General features: G+C 40.7%; 1 protein-coding gene and 1 pseudogene across 3 annotated transcripts in view; one reads left to right on the top strand and one right to left on the bottom strand.

Annotated features, from left to right (window-relative positions):
* The window catches only part of Uso1 (USO1 vesicle transport factor), an 84,235-nt gene that overhangs the window by 2,124 nt on the left and 59,781 nt on the right, over nucleotides 1–22,330 (top strand). For both annotated transcript variants that reach the window (XM_070012867.1, XM_070012868.1), the window contains exons 2-4: nucleotides 15,801–15,887; nucleotides 15,972–16,036; nucleotides 19,696–19,772. In XM_070012867.1, coding sequence (XP_069868968.1) covers nucleotides 15,801–15,887; nucleotides 15,972–16,036; nucleotides 19,696–19,772 — 229 coding nt within the window. The remainder of the gene's footprint in view (nucleotides 1–15,800; nucleotides 15,888–15,971; nucleotides 16,037–19,695; nucleotides 19,773–22,330) is intronic.
* Nucleotides 18,816–19,408, bottom strand: LOC138821008 (large ribosomal subunit protein eL19-like; annotated as a pseudogene). Its single transcript, XR_011370030.1, has one exon. The product of XR_011370030.1 is annotated as a large ribosomal subunit protein eL19-like (transcript).

Here is a 22,330-nt window from a genome sequence, read left to right as displayed (position 1 = left end):
GGTGATGTTCAGAGGGATTGCAGTTACATAAAGGAGGGAATGAGTACATTTCTTTTTGAACGGTCTTTACCCCTCCCCCCCCTCATTCTGTGTTGCATCTTATTAGAGCTTGCAATTGAAATTAGACCTTGATTTGAGTCCTGACGCTCTACTTTTGATTGAAAAGGTGAGAGATGGAAAATACCTTTTTTTGGTGATCATGGGGCTTGAACTCTGGGCTTGGGCACTGTCCCTCAGCTCTTCAGCTCAAGGCTAGCCCTCTACCATTTGAGCCACAGTGCCACTTCTGGTTTTTTCTTCTTATGTGGTGCTGAGGAATCAAACCCAGGGCCCCATGCATGCAAGGCAAACATTCTACCACTGAGCCACCTTCCCAGCCCAGCAAATACTTTTCTAAGTAAAACTGTGACTCCTGCCTTTTTTTTTTCCTGTCGATTGTGGGGCTTGAACTCTGGGCCTTGGTACTGTCCCTATACTCTCAGCTCAAGGCAAGCACTCTACCATTTGAGCCACAGAACCACTTCCAGTTTTCTGGTGGCTTTGAACCACGATCCTCAAATCTCAGCCTCCTGAGTAGCTATAGGATTACAGCTACCAGTACCCAGCTTGCTTTTTTTTTTTTTTTTGGTGTTGGTTCTGAGACCTGAACTCAATGCCTGGGTACTGTCCCTAAGCTTTTTTGCTCAAGACTGTAAGGCTCTATCACTTGAGCAACAGGCCTACTTCCTGTGTTTTGGTGGTTAGTTGGAGATAAGAGTCCTGCCCTGGCTGGTTTTGAACTGCTATCTTCACATCTCAGCCTCCTGAGTGCCTAAGATTACAGGTGTGAGCCACCAGTGTCGGGCTGGAGTACAGATTTTAAATCAAGAAGGCTCCCTACAGACCACGCAGATCAAGCCTCCTTTTACAGTCACCAAGGCAATTTGCAACATATTTTATAGCTAGTACTAGAACACTTTGAGCTTGTCACTAAACATAGTTTTTACATCATTTCAAAATGATGCTCAAGTGTCACTTTGTTTTTTTGGTTGATTGTGAGGCTTGAACTCAGGGCCTGGGCTTTGTCCTTGAGCCTCTTGGTGCTCAAGGCTAATGCTCAACCACTTTTGGCCTTTTCTGTTTAAGTGGTAGTGAGGAATCAAACTCGGAGCTTCATGCATGCTAAGCAAACACTCTACCACTAAACCACATTCCCAGCCTCAAGTGTCACTTTTGTATATTGTTTAACTTTTGAGTGTGTACACTTAAAATTTTAAAAAGCACTTTGACTTCTGAAGAGAATCAGTACACTCTGAGTTACAGTATAAATAAAATTTATTTTTCCATCACATTCTAACAGGAAGTACAATAAGGAGTCATAGGTCATTAATTTAGAATTTATAGAGCTTCAAAGGAATGCCTAGTGTAATATTAGATTCTTTAATTGATGCTTTGATCTGGCCTGGGTATTTGACTTATCAAAGCTTGGGATCTCTTAATTTCTATATCATCCTTTAGTATACTAAAGAAGTAGGATTTGAACTCAGGGCCTTAAGCATGCTCAACACACCTACAGTCTTGCTTTTTACTGGCTATTTGGAGATGGAGTCTCATGAACTTTTCTGTTTGGGCTGGCCTCAAATTGTGATCCTCCAGATTTTAGCCCATTAAAGGCATGAGCTGTGGCACTTGGCTAGCATTTTACCATTTATATACCTAACCCTTAAATCTCCCCTCTTCCTAGTAGAGAGTGAACCCAGGATCTTGGACATTCTAGGTGAGCATATTCAACTATAGATGATCAGTAAGGTTGTTGTTTTAAAAATAAACTAGATCTGGTGTTTAAACCCTGGGCTTTGCACTTGCTAGGCAGGCATTCTAGCCTATTTTTGCTTTGGTTACTTTTGAGATGAGGTTTTACTTTTCCCACCAGGCTAGACTGGACTTTAGTCCTCCTATCTATACTTGCTGCCATAGCTGGATGATAGATGCATAGGTTCCACCATGCCCAGCTTATTTTATTGAGAAGAAGGTCTCAAACTTTAATTTTTTTTTTTTTACTTTATTGTAAAGATGACGTAGAGAAGTTACATAAGTGAAGTAATGAATATATTTCTTTTCCAACATTGTTACCCCCTCTTGTGTTTTTCTCCCAGTTTCCCAATCCTCCTGGCCTCAGACTATGATCCTTCTGATTTCACCCTGCCAAGTAGCTAGGATTATAGGCATGAATCTCTGCAGTAATTTTTTTTAAAGTTACAGTCTTGAAAGAAGTGACAGATCTATAATCATAGCAACTTACAAATACTAGTTTACTAAAAAAGTACTTTTTTTCTGGTATGGGGTTTGAACTCTATGTCTTCAGCTGATACTTTCTCTTATTGAACTTAGGTATCTTTGTTTGAGAAAGTTATATTGTTGTTATGATAGTAATAGTGTGGAAAGTTATATTGTTGTTATTATTGTTTTTTGCCAATCCTGGGACTGGAACTCTGGGCCTGTGTACTATCACTGACCTTCTTTAGCTCAAGGTTATCATTCTACCACTTGAGCCACAGCTCCACTTCCAGCTTTTTCTGGAGCTAAGAGTGTCACTGACTCTTCTGCCCGGGCCGGCTTCAAATCATGATCCTCAGATCTCAGCCTTCTGAGTAGCTAGGATTACAGGTGTGAGTTACCAGCACCTAGTGAAAGTTACATTATTGATTGTACTGTACCTCTCTTTTCATAATCTTAGTTAAGAGTAACTGGGCTGGTATAAAGATGTTGTTTAGGTAATGACTCCTTTTTTTTTTTTTTTGTGGGTCCAACAGCTTCAACTCTGGACCTGAGCAGTGTCTCTGAGCTCCTTTGGCTCAAAGCTAGTGCTCTACCATTTGAACCACAGTTTCATTTCTGGCTTTTTCTGTGATTAACTCAATATAAAAGTATCATGGCTGGGCACTGGTGGCTCATGCCTGTAATCCTAGATACTCAGGAGGCTGAAGTCTGAGGATCACAGTTCAGAGCCAGCCCAGGCAGGAAAATTTGTGAGACTCTTATCTCCAATTAACCACCAGAAGACCAGAAGTGGCGCTGTGGCTCAAGTGGTAGAGTGCTTGCCTTGAGCTGAAGAGGTCAGGGAGAGTTCCCAGGGCCAGAGTTCAAACCCTGCGACCAACAACAATAAATAAATAAGATAAATTACTATATAGTCTAAAATTGGCTCTTCTTTCCCACCCCACTTTCCATCAGCAGAATTTTTTTTTTTTTTTTCCAGTCGTGGGGCCTGAACTCTGGGCCTGGGTGCTGTCCCTCAGCTCTTCACCTCAAGGCTAGCGCTCTGCCACTTAAGCCACAGCGCCACTTCCGGCTTTTTCTGCTTATGTGGTACTGAGGAATGGAACCCAGGGCCTCATGCATGCTAGGCAAGCACTCTACCACTGAGCTACCTTCCCAGCCCCAGAATTTTTTTAAAATGAAGTTTAGTATTTATCTTTCTAATGTTTTGTTTTTTGTTTTTTTGGTGCTGGTCCTAGAGCTTGAATTCAGAGTTTTCACTCTTGTTAGGCCTTATAACTCAGAGCTGATGCTCTACCACTTGAGTCACACACTCTAGTTTAACTATTTGATGGTGAATTGGAGATATATTTTATTTTATTTTGTTCTGTTTTTTTGTTTTGTTTTGCCACTCCTGACGTTGAACTCAGGGCCTAGGCACTGTCTCTGAGCTTCTTTTGCCCAAGGCTAGCACTCTACCACTTGAGCCACAATGCTGCTTCTGGCTTTTTCTGCTTATGTGGTACTGGGGAATCAAGTCCAAGGTTTCATGCATGCGAGGCAAGCACTCCACCACTAAGCCACCTTCCCAGCCCATTATTTTATTTTATTTTGAACTCAGGGCCTGAGCACTGTCCCTGAGCCACTCTGTGCTCAAAGCTAGTATTCTACCACTTGAGCCACAGTACCACTCTGGCTTTTTCTGTTTATGTGGTACTGAGGAATGGAACTGTGTGCTTCATACATGCTAGGCAAGCTCTCTACCACTAAGCCATGTTCCCAGCCTAATTGGAGATTTGTAAACTTTACTGCCCCAGCTAGCTTCAAACCCTGATCCTCAGATCTCAACTTCCTGAGTAAATAGGCTTATAGGGATAAACCACCTAACCACCTAGCTAATTTTTTAAAATCAGCTACACTCTCTCTCTCTCTCTCTCTCTCTCTCTCTCTCTCTCTCTCTCTCTCTCTCTCTCTCTCTCTCTCTCTCTCTCTCTCTCACTCACTCTCACTCTCACTTCTTTTTAGGGAATATGTATCTGATACCGGCTTTTAAAAAAATGTAATTTATTGGTAACTGATTTTTTTTTTTGCATTTAGAGTAAAGGTTTCAGTTTTATTTTCAAAATAATTTAAGAAAAGAAACAAACTTAAAATACTTCAATTTTCTGGGTGCCAGTGGCTCAAGCCTGTAATCCTAGCTACTCAGGAGGTTGAGATATGAGGATTGAGGTTTGAAGCCAACCCAGGCAGGAAAATCCATGAGACTCTTATCTTCAGTTAAGCACAAAAAACACAGAAGTGGAACTGTGGCTCAAGTGGTAGAGCACTAGCCTTGAGCAAAGCAGCAATGGTACTCACTAGATACTATGTTGAAAATGAACTGTACAACTTGTGGGTGGGGACAGGAGGGGAAAACAGAGCAAGGAAAAGGGTGACACTGTTCAAAAAGAAATACACTCTTTTTTTGGTGTGTGTGGGGGCAGTCCTGGGGCTTGAACTCAGGGCCTGGGGTCTGTACTTGAGCCTCTCTGTGCTCTACCACTTGAGCTATGGCACGATTTCTGGCCTGTTCTGTTTATGTGGTTCTGAGGAGGCAAGCACTCCACCATGAGGCCGCATTCCCAGCCCAGAAAAGCACTTTTTATCTGACTTGTAATTCCTTTGTATATCACCTTTATAATAACAATAAAAAATGGATAAGAAAATTAAAAAAATAAAAAGCTCAGTCCCCAAGGCTTTGAGTTTAAGCCCCAGAATGGGCAAAAAACTAAAAAAGCAAAAAAAAAAAAAAAAAAAAAACCCAAAAAACAAAAACCCTAAAATTTTGCTCCTATGTTTAAAATTTTTTTATTTAAGTTTAAGTAGAGCTAAGCTATATATCGTATCAGAAAATTACAAGATAAAATCTCATCCCAGTTTTTTAAGTCATATATGAAAATAAATTTGAAATGGAAGAAGATATATCCTGTTACTAAAATATATTTATACAATTTGAATCAGATTGCTAGACCAGAAGGAAAGGCACACAATGGTCTATATTCAATTTATCTTATCATCTGAAGCTGACATTTTTGTACATTGAAAAAAAGATAATCTTTAACAATTTGAAAATATTTAGGACCTTTTCTTTCCTGAAAACATCTTTTTTTTTTAATCCTTATTTTTTTCCCATTCTGTGACTTGAACTCTAGGGTTGGGAGCTATCCCTGAGCTTCTTTGGCTTAAGGCTAGTGCTCTATCACTTGAGCCACAACACCACTTCCAGCTTTTTCTGGGCAGAGATAAGAGTCCCTTGGACTTTAATGTCTGGGAGGCTTTCAAACACGATCTTCAGATCTCAGCCTCAGCAAAAGAAGCTCAGGGACAAGTGCCCAGGCCCTCAGTTCAAACCCCAGAACTGGGAAAAAAAACAAAACAAAACAATATGCAAGGTTAACTTGTTAACCAAATATCTTTCCTAGTAAGTTCAAAGTATCTTCAACAGACAGGGTTTTTTTTTTTTTCACAGTTGTAAAATGTGCTATAAAATTAATCACTATTTTAACCAGGCACCAATGTCTCATGCCTATAATTCTGGCTACTCAGGAGGCTGAGGAACACAGTTTGAAGACAGCCAGTAGGGAGTTGAGTGGAGATGGACTCACAAACTTTGTGCCTGTTCTGGCTATAACCATCACCTTCCAGATCTCAGCCTTTTGATTAGCTAGGATTAAAAGCTGTGTGTGTGTGTGTGTGTGTGTGTGTGTGTGTGTGTGTGTGTGTGTGTGTGTGTGTGTGTGTGTGTGTGTGTGTGTGTGTGTGTGTGTGTGTGTGTGTGTGTGTGTGTGTGTGTGTGTGTGTGTGTGTGTGTGTGTGTGTGTGTGTGTGTGTGTGTGTGTGTGTTGTTTTTTCCCTTGGTCCTGGGGCTTGAATTCAGGCCTGGGCGCAGTCCCCCCGCTTCCAGCTCCTTTGGTAGTATCGGACTTAAGAGTCTCAGATTTTCTTGGCTGACTTTGAACTGGGATAGGATTATAGGTGTGAGTCACCAGCCCCCAGCTTGTTGATGTGTTTTTCTGTGTATTTATATTTTTAAAAATACAATTTTATTGTTATTACAGTGTTATACAGAGGAGATATATTTCATAAATCATGTAATGAGTACGTCATTTTTAGACAGTGTCACCCGTTCCTTTTCTTTCCCCCAGTTTCCTCTTCCAGTCCCTGCCCACAAATTACTTAGTTCATTTTCCACATAATGTATATTAAATAGCATGACTGAATTTGTTCAGCCTTCCTCCCTCCCTTTCAACATTCCCGATTTGTCACCCCCCCAAAAAACCCATTTCTACTTCCTAGAATTCCTTTCTGATAAAATATATTTTTTAATTTTAATTTTTATTGTAAAGATACTATACAGAGGGTTACAATTACATGAGCAAGGTAATGAGTACACTTCCTATTGAACATTGTTACCCCCTCCATTGTTTTCCCCCTACCAACCTTTCCCTCCCTCCCTTCCCCAGGTTCTTTTCTTTCTTTTTTTTTTTTAATTGTGATTAAGTGATTACCTAATTTCCCAAATTTCACAGTATTGTAGAATAATGATGCTCATTTAAAGTCACAAGTTCATTCTAACTTTCCTGGAGCAAATTGTCTATCACAGTCTATAACATATAACGGTGTACACATATACACCATACATGTGATCAGCAGCATGGGGATATTTAGTAGTGGTTCGACCAGATGAGTGGGAGTTCTTTGTTTCTTAAGTCCTATTAATTTTGTTGTATCACCTAATATTTTGGATTTAGCATCCACTTATCAGGGAGACCATGTACTGTTTGTCTCTTTGCTCTTGGCATACCTCGCTCAACATGATTCCTTCTAGCTCCATCCATTTCCCTGCAAATGCCATTATTTTGTCATTTCTAATGGCTGCATAATATTCCATTGTGTATAGATACCACAATTTTTGGATCCATTCATCTGTGGTGGGGCATCTGGGTTGTTTCCATATCCTAGCTATTGTGAACAGTGCTGCAATAAAAATGGAGGTGCACGTGTCCTTGTATATTGGTTCCTGTTGTTCAGGGTACATGCCTAGAAGTGGTATGACTGGGTCGTAAGGGAGGTCAATCTTTACCTTTCTAAGGATCCTCCAGACTGCTTTCCAAAGTGGTTGTATAAGTGTACATTCCCACCAGCAGTGTAATAGGGTTCCTCTTTCTCCACATCCCCTCCAGCATTTGTCATTGGCTGATTTGTGGATGTGGGACGTTCTGACTGGGGTAAGGTGGTATCTCAGGGTTGTCTTTATTTGCATTTCCTTCACCACCAGGAATGATGAACATTTCCTCATGTGTTTCTTTGCCATTTGATAAATAATATTTTAAGCGTTCAGAAACCTTTGGTTTCCTCCCTAAGGGTGATGGATGTGTTTGTTGTTGTTGTTTTGTCAGTTGTGGGGCCTGAACTCTGGGCCTGGGTGCTGAGCTCAAGGCTAGTGCCCTACCACTTGAGCCACATCACCACTTCCAGCTTTTTCTGCTTATGTGGTGCTGAGGAATCGAACCCAGAGCCTCACGCATGCAAGGCAAGCGTTCTACCACTGAGTCACCTTCCCAGCCCCTGGATGTGTTTTTTTTTTTTTTCATTTTATTTAAAATTTTTTTTTAAAATATATTTTTATTGTGAAAATACTGTACAGAGGGGTTAAAATTACATGGGTAAGATAATGAGCACATTTCTTTTTTTTTTTTTTTTTTTTGGTGGTTGTGGGGCTTGAACTCTGGGCCTGGGTGCTGTCCCTCAGCTCTTCAGCTCAAGGCGAGCGCTCTACCACTTGAGCTACAGCGCCACTTGAGCTACAGCGCCACTTCCGGTTTTCTGGTGGTTTTATTGGAGATAGGAGTCTCATGGTCTCTCCTGCCCGGGCTGGCTTTGAACCGCGATCCTCAGATCTCAGCCTCCTGAGTAGCTAGGATTACAGGCATGAGCCACCGGCGCCCGGCTAATGAGCACATTTCTTTTTTTTTTTTTTTGTCGGTCGTGGGGCTTGAACTCTGGGCCTGGGCGCTGTCCCTCAGCTCTTCAGCTCAAGGCGAGCGCTCTACCACTTGAGCTACAGCGCCACTTCCGGTTTTCTGGTGGTTTATTGGAGATAGGAGTCTCACGGTCTCTCCTGCCCGGGCTGGCTTTGAACCGCGATCCTCAGATCTCAGCCTCCTGAGTAGCTAGGATTACAGGCGTGAGCCACCAGCGCCCGGCTATGAGCACATTTCTTATCAAGCATTGTAGCCTCCTGCTTTGTTTCCCCTTCCTATCCCTTTGTATCCTCCCCCCCCACCAAAGTTGTAAAGTTCGTTTTTCGACATAGTGACTTGTACATCTCATTGTTGCAATGGGTCCTCCTGTATCCCTGTTTTAACAATTTGCTTTTTCCCCTCCCCTCCACATATACCAATATCATATATAGTGAAAGCAGGGGTGGTACCATGGGAGAGGGACATACAAGGCAACAAAGACATAATCTTATAAATATGTTAGAAAAAATCGCATGAAAGATCTCTCTCTCTCTCTCTCTCTCTCTCTCTCTCTCTCTCTCTCTCTCTCTCTCTTTTTGTCAGTCATGGGGCTTGAGCTCTAGGCCTGGGAGCTGTCCCTGAACAATTCAGCTCAAGGCTCATGCTCTATCACTTGAGCCATCGCGCCACTTCTAGTTTTCTGGTGCTTTTTTTTTTTTTTTTTTTTTTTAATTGTGATTAAGTGATTACGTAATTTCCCAAATTTCACAGTATTGTGGAATAGTGATGCTCATTTAAAGTCACAAGCTCATTCTAACTTCCTGGAGCAAATTGTCTATCACAGTCTATAACATATAATGGTGTACACATATACACCATACATGTGATCAGCAGCATGGGGATATTTAATAGTGGTTCGACCAGATGAGTGGAAGTTCTTTGTTTCTTACGTCCTGTTAATTTTGTTGTATCACCTAATATTTTGGATTTAGCATCCACTTATCAGGAGACCATGTACCGTTTGTCTCTTTGCTCTTGGCTTACCTTGCTCAACATGATTTCTTCTAGCTCTACCTGGATGTGTTAAAAGGCTAAGTTGCTAAAGTAAATATACTTGGCCAAAATGGCCAAAGATTAACATTGCCAGATTGCTACCTGATTAAATTACTTCCCTCTGAAAATATAAGCAGCCTCATTAATTAATTAATTAATTAATTAATTAATTTATTTATTTATTTTGGGTCCGGTGGTGGGGCCTGAACTCTGGGCCTGGGCGCTGTCCCTCAGCTCTTCAGCTCAAGGCTAGCACTCTACCACTTGAGCCACAGCGCCACTTCTGGCTTTTTTCTTTTTGCTTCTGTGGTGCTGAGGAATCGAACCCAGGGTCTCATGCATGCAAGGCAAGCGGCTCTACTACTGAGCCACCTTCCCAGCCCTTTATTTTTATTTTTAATTTTTTTGTTGGTCATGGGGCTTGAACTCTAGGCCTGAGCACTGTCCTTCAGCTCTTCAGCTCAAGGCTAGTGCTTTACCACTTGAGCTACAGCGCCACTTCCTAATTTATTTTTTATCTATCCTTTTAGTTTGTTTTTGTTTTATGGTACTAGGAATCAGACTCTAGCCCTTATGCTAAGCAGTGTTGTGCCACTGATCTACTATATCATCAGCCCTATAGAACTACTTGAATCTTTTTTGTTAAAGGATACAGGAGCAGTGGCTCATGCCTGTAATCCTAGCTACTCAAGAGGCTGAGATCTGAGGACTGTGGTTCAAAGCCAGCCCCGGCAGGAAAGACCATGAGACTCTTTTTCTTTTTTTTTTTCAGTTGATCGTTGGGCCTGAACACTGGGCCTGGGCGCTGTCCCTCAGCTCTTCAGCTCAAGGCTAGCACTCTACCACTTGAGCCACAGCGCCACTTCCGGCTTTTTTCTTTTTGCTTATGTGGTGCTGAGGAATCGAACCCAGGGCCTCATGCTTGAGAGGCAAGCTCTCTACCACTGAGCCACCTTCCCAGCCCGACCATGAGACTCATGTCCAATTACCCACCAGAAAACTGGAAGTGGCTCTGTGACTCAAAGTGGTAGAACGCTATCATTGAGCTGAAGGGCTCAGGGACAACACCCAGACTCCAGAGTTTAAGCCCCACTACCAAAACCTCAGCTTACTTTGTATGCTAACATCACCTCAGAAGTCCTCTTTGTACCACAGTCAGTTGTTTCCCACTACCAGAATAACTATAACATTGGCTTCTTTTCATACAATATTGGTTTTGTCTATTTTTGTTTTTTATGGAACTACTTAGTGTAATTTTTTTTTTTGTCAGTAGTGAGGCTTAAACTAGGGCCGGGGCACTGTCCCAGAATTCTGTTGCTCAAGGCTAGCATTCTACCACTCTGAGCCACAGCACCACTTCTGGTTTTCTGGTGACTAATTGGAGATAAGAGTCTCACATATTTTCCCTCCCAGGCTGGCTTTGAACCACAGTCCTCAGATCTCAGCCTACTCAGCCTCCTGAGTAGCTAGGAGTACAAGTGTGAGCCACTGGCATCTGGTGCCCCTGTAATTCTTACTGTTAATTTTTGTGAATATAATAGACAAAAGGAATCTCGTTGTTATATTAGCTTGTGTTTACTTTCATGATTGAGATTAGGATTTCTTTGTATATGTTTCATACCTTATGTGTGTACATGCATACATGTATGTGCATGTGTGTGTATGTGCTGGTACTCTGGGGCTTGAACTGAGGACTTCACTCATAGCTGATATTCAGCCACATGAGTCACACCTCCTGTTCAGGATTTTACTGATTAATTGGAGATAAGAGTCTCTTGAGGGCTGGGAAGGTGGCTCAGTGGTAGAGTGCTTGCCTTGCTTGCATGAGGCCCTGGGTTTGATTCCTCAGCACTACATAAGCAGAAAAAGCCGGAAAGTGGCGCTGTGATTCAAGTGGTAGTGCACTAGCCTTGAGCTGAAGAGCTGAAGAATAGCGCCTAGACCCAGATTTCAGGCCCTACAACCGACCAAAAAAAAAACAAAAACCAAAGAATCTCTTGATTTGTTTGCTTGGGTTGGCTTTGAACTTCCATCCTCAGATATTAGCCTTGGGAGTAGCTAATATTATAGGTATGGTCCACAAGCACCAAGCTGTTTCACTTCTACTAGCAAGACTCAAATATTAGCTTCCTTAGAGCTCAAAGACTGAAACTAAAATTAAAGCAAGCTCCTAAACTTTCTACCACTATCAAATAGCGTTTGCATTTGTAAATTAAACTCGTAATGACTGAAGAGCTTCCAGACATAGGAAATTATATTTTGACACAAATCCTTCTATATACCAACTGTAGGTGGAGCTGAGGCTAGAGTTCAAGTCCTTTATGGTACTGGAACTAAGTACCTCAAAAGAACTAAGAATTGCATATCTAGAATGAGATCTTAAGGTCCCGCGTTAAGAAGCAACAAACAATGCCTAGAAACAATTTTGTATTCCAGTATTAACTATAAACTACCTTTGAACAAACTAATGAAAGGTATACATACTAGTAGAGGAAATTGCAGTGCTACTCAGGAAAATTGTATTTGGCTTTTCTAAGAATTTTTTAATGTATTTTTTTTATTGTAAAGATACTATACAGAGGGGTTGCAGTTACATGAGTAAGGTAATAAGTACTTTTCCTATTGAGCATTGTTACCCCCTCCTTTGTTTTTCCCCTACCATCCCTTCCTTCCCCACCGATGCAACTCCTCCCCACCCCAAATTGTAAAGTTCATTTTCAGCATAGTGTCTTGTACATCTTATTGTTACAATGGGTCAGCCTGTATCCTTGTTTCAGCATTTTGTTGTTTCCCTTCCCCTCCCCAAATTAGAAAAATGTATATACAAGATGCAGGGCACCGGAATAAACTACAGTGAAAATGGTTTATGCCATTGAGGAAGAACATATAAAAGAAACAAAAAAAAAATCACATAGTACATAAGTACATTAAAAACAACAGTACAAAGATTAAAAACCTCTTGTGTGGGCTGGGAAGGTGGCTCAGTGGTAGAACGCTTGCCTTGCATGCATGAGGCCCTGGGTTCGATTCCTCAGCACTACATAAGCAAAAAGAAAAAAGCCGCATGAGCCGCCAGCACCTGGTTTCTGAATCACTTTCATCCATCAATAGTTGTGCATAGTACTTGTTGCCTTACTTATGTAACTGTAACCCCTCTGTACAACACCTTTAAATAAAATTAAAATTAAAAAAAAAAAAAAAAAAAAAAAGAAAAAAGCCGGAAGGGGCGCTGTGGCTTAAGTAGTAGAGCGCTAGCCTTGAGCTGAAGAGCTGAGTGACAGTGCCCAGGCCCAGAGTTCAGACCCCATGACCAGACCCCCCCAAAAAAAACCACATATAAACCTCTTGTGTCCCTATCTTGGGGTTCATTTCGCTTAGCATCATCTTATATGGTTATATGTCCATAGCTTTTGACACTTTCTACTTGTCCTAGACATATACTAGTTATTGCAAATAAGGGAAACCATAGGACCTATGTTTCTTTGGGCCTGGCTTACTTCACTTAATATAATTTTTTTCCAAGGCTTTCCATTTCCTAACAAATGGGGCAATGTCATTCTTTCTCATGGAGGCGTAGAATTCTATTGTGTATTTTCTTGATCTATTCATCTACTGACGGGCATCTGGGTTGGTTTCATATCATAGCTATGATGAATACTGCTGCAGTAAACATACTGTTACCATGATCTAACTTTTCTTTTTTTTTTTTTGGGTCTGGTCGTGGGGCCTGAACTCTGAGCCTGGGCGCTGTCCCTCAGCTCTTCAGCTCAAGGCTAGCGCTCTACCACGTGAACCACAGCGCCACTTCTGGCTTTTTTTTTTCTTTTTGCTTATGTGGTGCTGAGGAATCGAACCCAGGGCCTCAGGCATGAAAGGCAAGCTCTCTACCACTGAGCTACCTTCCCAGCCCCTAACTTTTCTAATCATAAAGAACTTATTAAGAGACTAGAAGGTATGGTTCAGTGAAGAGTACCTTCCTACCAAGATTGAGTTCTTCAATTTAAGCCTCATTATTACCCAAAACAAAGCATAGAAGAATCAACCAATCTGGGTGTGCTGGTGTCTCAATGCCTGTAATCCTAGCTACTCAGGAGGCTGAGATCTAAGGATCGCAGTTCAAAGCCAGCCTGGGCAGGAAAGTCCATGAGACTCTTTTTTTTTTTTTGGTCGGTTGTGGTTCTGAACTCTGGGCCTGGTCGCTGTCCCTCAGCTCTTCAGCTCAAGGCTGGCGCTCTACCACTTGAGCCACAGCGCCACTTCTAGCTTTTTCTGTGTATGTGGTCCTGAGGAATTGAACCCAGGGCCTCATGCATGGGAGGCAAGCACTCTACTGCTGAGCCACCTTCCCAGCCCCCCATGAGACTCTTATCTCCAGTTAACCACCAGAAAACTGGAAGTGGCTCTGTGGCTCAGGTGATAGAGCGCTAGAAGAGCACAGGGACAGTGCCCAGGCCCAGAGTTCAAGCCCAACAACCGACAAAAAAAAAAAAAAAAAATCAACCAGCTGCTTAAACAGGGATAATTATATCTTTTCTATTTTGAAAACTCAGTACTATTATGAAGGTAAATACAATTTAAGACAGGAATGATTTCTATGAAGTGAATAAGACAGTAAAGTTAGGTTTGGTTATCATTCTATAAAGCATAGTAGACCCTTAGAAGTCTGTTTCATAGTTCACAATGCAGAAACCTGTTTAATTTTTCCCATTTGGTCTGTTACCGTACAAAATCTATTACTATCTTCTGGAACATGTGAGATGCAAAATGCAATATGGAAAACACTGTATCTTTTTTTTTTTTTCTGTCGGTCATGGGACTTGAACTCTGGACTTGGGTGCTGTCCCTCAGCTCTTCAGCTCAAGGTGAGCACTCTACCACTTGAGCTACAGGGTCACTTTCGGTTTTCTGTTGGCTTATTGGAGATAGGAGTCTCACGGTCTTTCCTGCCCAGGCTGCCTTTGAACCTCGAACCTCAGATCTCAGTCTCCTGAGTAGCTAGGATTACAGGTGTGAGCCACCAGCAGCTGGAAAACACTATAATCTTAAGACCATTAACACAAGCTGGCCGTTGATGGCTAATGCCTATAATTCTTGCTGCTCAGAAGGATGAGTTCTGAGGATCCCAGTTCAAAGCCAGCCTGAGTAGCAAAGTCTGTGAGATTCTTATGTTCAGCTGCCAAAAAGCCAGAAGTAGAGCTGTAGTTCAAGCGATAGAGTGTTAGCTTTAAGTGAAAAATGTAAGAACAGTGCCCAGGCCTTGAGTTCAAGCTCCTGTATGGGCGTCTACAAAAAAGTAAGAAAACATTAATTCAGATATATAAGGTACAAACATTTGAGTGACATACTAAAATTTTATATCTACAGAATTTTTGTGAGAACTGTCATTAAAGAACATATAATAACATAAAATATTGAACTAAAAAGGACCTGAGCACTAGTTTCTGAAACTATGTTCCCATCAGATGTTTTCAGATACTTGTACCTACCTACTTGGTGCCTTATCACTTTAATCTCTCCAATATATTATTATTAATTTTTTTGCCAGTCATGGGGCTTGAACTCGGCCTGGGCATTGTCTGTGGGCTTCCCTTTTGCTTCTTTTGCATTCAACCATTTGAGCCACGGTTCCACTTCCAGCTTTTTCTGTTTCTGTGGTACTGAGGAATTGAACCCAGAGAGAGCTTCATGCATGCTAGGCCAGCATTCTATCACTAAACCACATTTCTAGCCCTTTCCAATAGCTTTGTTAATTTCTTTTTCTTTTATGGTACTCGGGTTTGAACTTAGGGCCTCCTACTTTCTCACCTGGCATTCTACTATTTGAACAATGCCTCCAGCCCTGCCTTTTGCTTGTCATTTTGGTGATGGAGCCTTGTGGACTTTTATACCAGGCTGGCTTCAGACCTTAATTCTCTGGATCTCAGCCTCCTGAGTAGCTAGGATTACAGGTGTAAGCCACCAGTGCCCCAGCGGTGATTTCTTTCTTTTTTCTTTTTCTTTTTTTTGCCAGTCGTAGGGCTTGAACTCTGGGCCTGGGCACTGTCCCTCAGCTCTTCAGCTCAAGGCGAATGCTCTACCATTTGAGCTACAATGCCACTTCCAGTTTTCTAGTGGTTTATTGGAGATAAGAGTCTCACAGACTTTCCTGCCTGGGCTAGCTTTGAACCGAGATCCTCAGATCTCAGCCTCCTGAGTAGCTAAGATTACAGGTGTGAGCCACCGGTGCCCTGCGGTGATTCCTTTTTAATTTCTCAATTTGTATAACTTACTAGGCTTCTAAAACTTCACCCCTTCTCACTTTTCAAGACTCTGAAACAATTGATCTTGGTAATGAGATAACAAATATTATCAAAATAAATATTTTGATTTGTGAATGACTCCTTTCTCAGTGACTTTCTTTGCTGACTTTCTTTTTTTAAAATTATATAGTATAAGTTTGGGGGTAAAACTTCACAGCTGCTTTTATTCTTTTTGTTCCCTTAATGCTGTTTTATTTTCCTATGATAGATTCAAAAGCTTTGTGACCGAGTAGCTTCATCTACTTTATTGGATGATCGAAGAAATGCTGTGCGTGCTCTCAAATCATTATCCAAGGTCTGTAATGCTTTACAAATTACTTCAGTTTCTTAAGCTTAACATTACTTAACTTTAATAGCCTTTTTTTCCTTTAATGTGCAGAAGTACCGCTTGGAAGTGGGAATCCAGGCTATGGAACATCTTATCCATGTTTTACAAACAGATCGGTAAGTCTCTGTTAAATGTTTTTTCTTTTTCTTTTTTTTTTTTTTTTTGGGTCCGGTTGTGGGGCCTGAACTCTGGGCCTGGGCGCTGTCTCTCAGCTCTTCAGCTCAAGGCTAGCCTAGCTCTACCACTTGAGCCACAGCGCCACTTCCGGCTTTTTTCTTTTTGCTTATGTGGTGCTGAGGAATCGAAGCCAGGGCCTCATGCATACAAGGCAAGCACTCTACCACTGAGCCACCTTCCCAGCCCTGTTAAATGTTTTTTCTCCTCTTATTTTTCTTGAAACTTTTATTTTGTTTTAAAATTAGCATCATTATTTTAGAAGATTAAATTATTAAAGCTATTGAAATATTAATACTTTAGTAAATATTAAATTTATGGTAAACAATGTTACTGATAAATATAGTTATTAAATATTAAAGCTATTGTCATTTCAGTAAATATTTATTTAACACTAGGTGTAAGCCACTGTGCATTGTGATACACATAAAAACAAAATGAAGCAAAAGCTACTAAAAGCTTAAGATTTGGGGTTTGAATTGATCAAATGGGTGTTTTGATACTCACCTACAGTGTACAATAATAGAATTTAGGGTGGTATGTCAGTTATCCAGACTTACGTGTGTGTGTGTGTGTGTGTGTGTGTGTGTGTGTGTGTGTGTGTGTGTGTGTGTGTGTGTGTGTGTGTGTGTGTGTGTGTGTGTGTGTGTGTGTGTGTGTGTGTGTGTGTGTGTGTGTGTGTAATTTAGGATGGTATGTCAGTTATCCAGACTTACTTTTGTGTGTGTGTGTGTGTGTGTGTGTGTGTGTGTTTATGTTTGTATTGCCCGTCATAGAGCTTGAACTCAGTCTAGATGCTGTCTCTGAACTCTACTTTATTTTTATTTTACTTTAATTTTTTAATTTATTATTTTTTAATTTTTTTATTGTGAAAATACTGTATTTTATTTTATTTTGCTCAAGTCTAGTGTTCTACCATTTGACCTGCAGCTCCACTTTCAGCATCTTTGTTGTTGTTATTGGTGTTTTATTGGAGATAAGAGTCTCATGGACTTTTTTGCCCCAGCTGCCTTTGAACTGTGATCCTCAGATCTTAGCCTCCTGAGTAGCTAGGATCAAAGGCATGGGCAGCCAGCACCCAGTTCAATTCTTAGTTTTTTTTGTTTGTTATTTGTCTGTTTTTTAATTGGCATTAAATTAGTTGTACAAGGGGGCTTCACTTTTAGCAAGTCCTTTTATGTATACAGTGCTCCTCCACCATTCTCCCCCACCCTTTTCCTCCCTTTACAAACCAAATTGCCTTGTTTCACCTTCACACAAGTATATAAAATACTTTTGTCTATACTCATACTCCTTCCTTTTCCCTTCTCCCCTCTCCCTTCTCCTTACTAATGATACACACAAAGAAGAAATGTTTCAACTTCCTAATATTTTTCTTTGTTAAAATGCATGTTCATTGTTCAAAAGGATATCACTGTGTTTTTACACATATGTATCATACTTTAGTCAGATTGATTACATGTTTAGATACACACATACACACGATCCTGTACATTCTCATGTATATATATATGGTTTATATCCAATGTCCACATATGAGAGAAAATTTTTGTCCTTCTGACCCTGGCTTATTTTACTTCTACTTTATGGTTGAATAATATTTCATTGTGTTTATATATTACATCTTCTTGATCCATTCATCAGTTGTAGGGCATCTAGACTATTTCTTGGCTATTGTGGCTAGTACTACAGTGAACATGGATGTATAGGTACCTATATATATTTTTTATATTCCTTGAGATAAATGCCCAAGAATGATAGTGCCCAATTAAATAGTTCCTTCTGGCCCCCCTCTTCCTCTACAGTCCTGGAGCTTAAAATCAGGGCCTGGGTACTGTCCCTGAGCTTCTTTTGCTCAAGGCCAGCACTCTACTACTTGAGTCACAGCACCATTTCAGGCTTTTTCTGTTTATGTGATACTGAGGAATCGAATCCAGGGCTTCATGCATGCTAGGCAAAGCATTCTGCCACTAAACTACAATCCCAGCCCCGTACAATAGTTCTATATTTGGTTCCATAGTGATAACACTAAGTTTATAGGGTTACCTGCAGTATATTAGGGTTCTTTTTTTTTTTTCCAGAGATTTTATCTAAATCTTTCATTTTATTAGTGTGAATTGATAACTTTAAAATCTTATTGGTTGAATATGCCTTTCAAACTTTAGTTGCTCACTTCTTTTTTTTTTTTTTTTGGGTCCGGTCGTGGGGCCTGAACTTGGCCTGGACGCTGTTCCTCAGCTCTCCAGCTCAAGGCTAGCGCTCTACCACTTGAGCCACAGCATCACTTCTGGCTTTTTTTCTTTTTGCTTATGTGGTGCTGAGGAATCGAACCCAGGGCCTCATGCATGCAAGGCAAGCGCTCTACCACTGAGCCACCTTCCCAGTCCCAGGCTATACTTATCTTATGAGGTTTCAGTAAAGATGTGATCAGGACTATAGTCATCTGAAACCTTGACTGGGACTGGAGGATCTGATTGCAGGTGACTCAGTGACATTGCTATTGGCAAGAGGCCCCAGGTTCTCACTATATAACACTCTGTGGGGCTCTTTTTTTTTTGGACAGTCATGGGACTTGAACTCAGGGACTGGGTGCTGTCCCTGAGCTTTTTTACTCATGGCTAACACTACCACTTTGAACCACTCTGCCACTTCCAGATTTTGTTTTTGTTTTTGTTTTTGTTTTTGTTTTAAGATAAAGGCTTGTTTTATTTCAGAGGGGAAGCTTCATTTCTTGGTCTCTTCCTCCTTAGATAGAGTCTTGATGATCTCTTCCTTCTTGGCCTGAAGAGGCTCCTCATGCTTGCGGGCTTCCTTGGTCTTAGACCTGCGAGCCCCAGCCTGGTCAGCCAGGAGTTTCTTGCGGGCCTTGTCTGCCTTCAGCTTGTGGATGTGTTCCATGAGAATGCGCTTGTTTTTGATTACGTTCCCCTTAACCTTCAGGTATAGGCTGTGATACCTGTGGCAGTCAATCTTCTTAGATTCACGGTATCTCCTCAGTAGCCTTTGCAGAATCCTCATCCTCCTCATCCAGGTCACCTTCTCTGGCATGCAAGCCTTGGCTGTACCCTTTCGCTTCCCTATACCCATATCTACCCTTTCGGTGAGTCAAGGTGTTTTTCCGGCATCGAGCCCAGGAATGGACAGTCACAGGCTTGCGAATGATCAGCCCATCTTTGATCAGCTTCTGGATCTGCTGACGAGAGTTGGCATTGGCGATTTCATTGGTCTCATTGGGGTCCAACCAGACCTTCTTTTTGCCACAACGGAGGACACTAGAGGCAAGCTTCTTATGCAGCCTGAGCATATTCATGGCTGCGGCCGCAGCAGCGAAAGGAAGGCCAGGCTGATTTTGAAGTGCAATCCTCAGATTTCAGCTTCCTGAATAGCCCAGATTATAGGGGTGAGTCATTGGTGCCCAGCTTAAATTTTTATAAGTAAACCATACACCTCATTTGTAGCTCTAACTTTGTCTACCTTAGAGTATATTTTTAGAAATGGAATTAATGTTTATAGTTTTGCTAAATATTAACTGTCTAAAACCAGTTATAATAATTTGTATTCTAACTAGCAGTGTGTAAGTGTAATAATTTCTTTTTTCCAGTTCGGATTCTGAAATAATAGGTTATTCTTTGGATACACTATATAATATAATATCTAATGATGAAGAGGAAGAAGTAGGTAAGTTTCTAGTTATTTTTCTGTTTTTTAAATATAAGAATTAGCTGATTTGTATCAATTTTGCTGATATTAAAGACAGTGCTATTTTATACACTTATTCACAAGTGATTTTTTTCATTTTAAGTGATTTTTTAAAAAATCAATAAAGACATAAGCCAAGTCCTTGAAAAATTTAAAAAGTCCTTGAAAATTTCAAAGAAGATTGCTTTGTTGTGATTTAGAAAATTATGAGATGGAATAAGATACTTCTTTTTTTCAAGACAGAATCTTGCTGTGTTATTTAGGCTGACCTCAAAATTCAGATTTTTTTTTTTTTTTGGTTGGTTGTGGGAGCTGAACTTTGGGCCTGGGCACTATCCCTCAGCTCTTCAGCTCAAGGCTAGCACCCTACCACTTGAGCTACAGCACCACTTGTGGCTTTTTCCTGCTTATGTGGTGCTGAGGAGTCAAACCCAGGGCCTCATACATGCGAGGCAAGCACTCTATCACTGAGCCACCTTCTCAGCTCCATAATTCAGATTCTTTTAACCAGCCCCTAAGTGTCAGGATTACAGGCGTGTACCATGACATCTATATTAGGTCTTTCTTTTCTTGTTTTAAATTCATGGCCTCCCACCTCAACCATTGACCACAGCCCCCAGCCCAGTTTTGATTTAGTTATTTTTCAGAAGCATTATACTTTGTGTATAGGGCTTATCTCACCGCAGTCCTCTTACAAATGCCTCCAGGCAGTCCTAGCTTGTTGGTTGAGATAGTCTTGCTAACTGTTTTGCTCAGGCTGCCTCAAATCATAGTCTTCCTGATTTGTGCTTCCAAGTAGCTAGGAAATATTTTAAATGGACATTTTTTGTTCTAATTATTTGGTTTTAATTAGACAATATGGATATTAGTCACATCTGAAGTAATTAATTTATTTTGCTTATTGATTAAAAACAGAATTACTTTATATATACCTTTTTATATTTATGTATTTATGGTATATATATATATGTATATGCACACACTCATACAAATCCATACACACACACACACACACACACACACACACACATGTATATTACCTGATGACTAGTATAGAGTATGTTTTCCCTAATAAATACTTAGCCTTTTAAAATAAGACTTATGTAAATGTATAAAGAACAGCAATTTATTAACCTTAGAAAGTTTTTAGTTCATTTCCATTAAGTCTGTTTGGTTTGAAATGGCATAAATCACTTTAAAATCCACTCATATCCTTGGTACATTCTTTTTTGCTGGTCCTGGAACTGGCATTTTGGTAGTTAATTAGAGATTAAGAGCCTGACAGAGTTTCTTGTCCAGGCTGGTTTCAAATGGTGTTTATCAGATCTCAGCCTCCTGAGGTTTACAGACCACCAGAGCCTGGCCTTTTAAATGTTATTTGCATGTTTACCATTCTAATTTATGTATTAGCCAGCCCAGAACTCTTCCCTGAAATATATTTCTTGTATTTATTCTGTTTACTTGATAGCTCCATTTGGAGTTTCATAAGGTTTATCAATGATAATGTGTTCAAAAGTCAGCTTTTGGTTTCATGTCTCAACTTGCTTCTCCCACAGTACTTGGCATCTCAGTAAATGGCATCTCCATCTTTCCTATTGTTTAGGTCCAAACCATGGATTATTATTTGTTTTTTATTTCTCATAAAATCCCTCTAAGTAGTATTTCACCAATTCTTTTTTTTTTTTTTTTTTTTTTGTTGGTCGTGGGGCTTGAACTCTGGGCCTGGGCACTGTCCCTCAGCTCTTCATCTCAAGGCGAGCGCTCTACCACTTGAGCTACAGTGCCACTTCCGGTTTTCTGGTGATTTATTGTAGATAGGTCTCCCCTGCCCGGGCTGGCTTGGAACCGTGATCCTCAGATCTCAGCCTCCTGAGTAGCTAGGATTACAGGCGTGAGCCACCAGCGCCCGGCTCGTATTTCACCAATTCTTGTTCCCTCTATTTTTATAAAAATTATGATTGCTGGGCTGGGAAGTTGGCTCAGTGGTAGAGCGCTTTCCTTGCATGCCTGAGGCCCTGGGTTCCATTCCTCAGCACCACATAAACAAAAAGAAAAAAGCCGGAAGTGGCGCTGTGGCTCAAGTGGTAGAGTGCTAGCCTTGAGCTGAAGAGCTAAGGGACAGCACTCAGGCCCAGAGTTCAGGCCCCACGACTGGACCCCCCCAAAAAAAAAAAAAATTATGATTGCTAAGGTCTAAGTCACGTTCACTTTTTGTTTTGCCTTTTGCCTCCAGACCTTCCTGATCCCTGAAAATACTCAGCATTGCAGGCAGAGTAATTATTTTAAAACTGAAATATTCTTTGCTTACGGCTGTAGTTTTAAGGCTCAGAAAACAGTAATTCTTTTGTTGATACAGAGATGATCAAAAGAAATGTTTCTTAGAATTTCTGAAGATTAAACTACGATATCTAAGTTCATAACCAATATTGAAAAATATTTTCTTTCTATTTTGGTCCCTTTTTTCCCTCCTTCCTATACAAATAATTCATATTGTCATCATTACTTTTGATTACTCTGCAATTCTTGCCATAATCTAG

The sequence above is a fragment of the Dipodomys merriami genome, unplaced genomic scaffold (assembly GCF_024711535.1).
Source record: "Dipodomys merriami isolate MVZ:Mamm:240054 unplaced genomic scaffold, mDipMer1.0.p SCAF_9, whole genome shotgun sequence".
NCBI classification, from domain to species: Eukaryota; Metazoa; Chordata; class Mammalia; order Rodentia; family Heteromyidae; genus Dipodomys; species Dipodomys merriami.
This window is presented reverse-complemented; position numbering and strand designations above follow the sequence as displayed.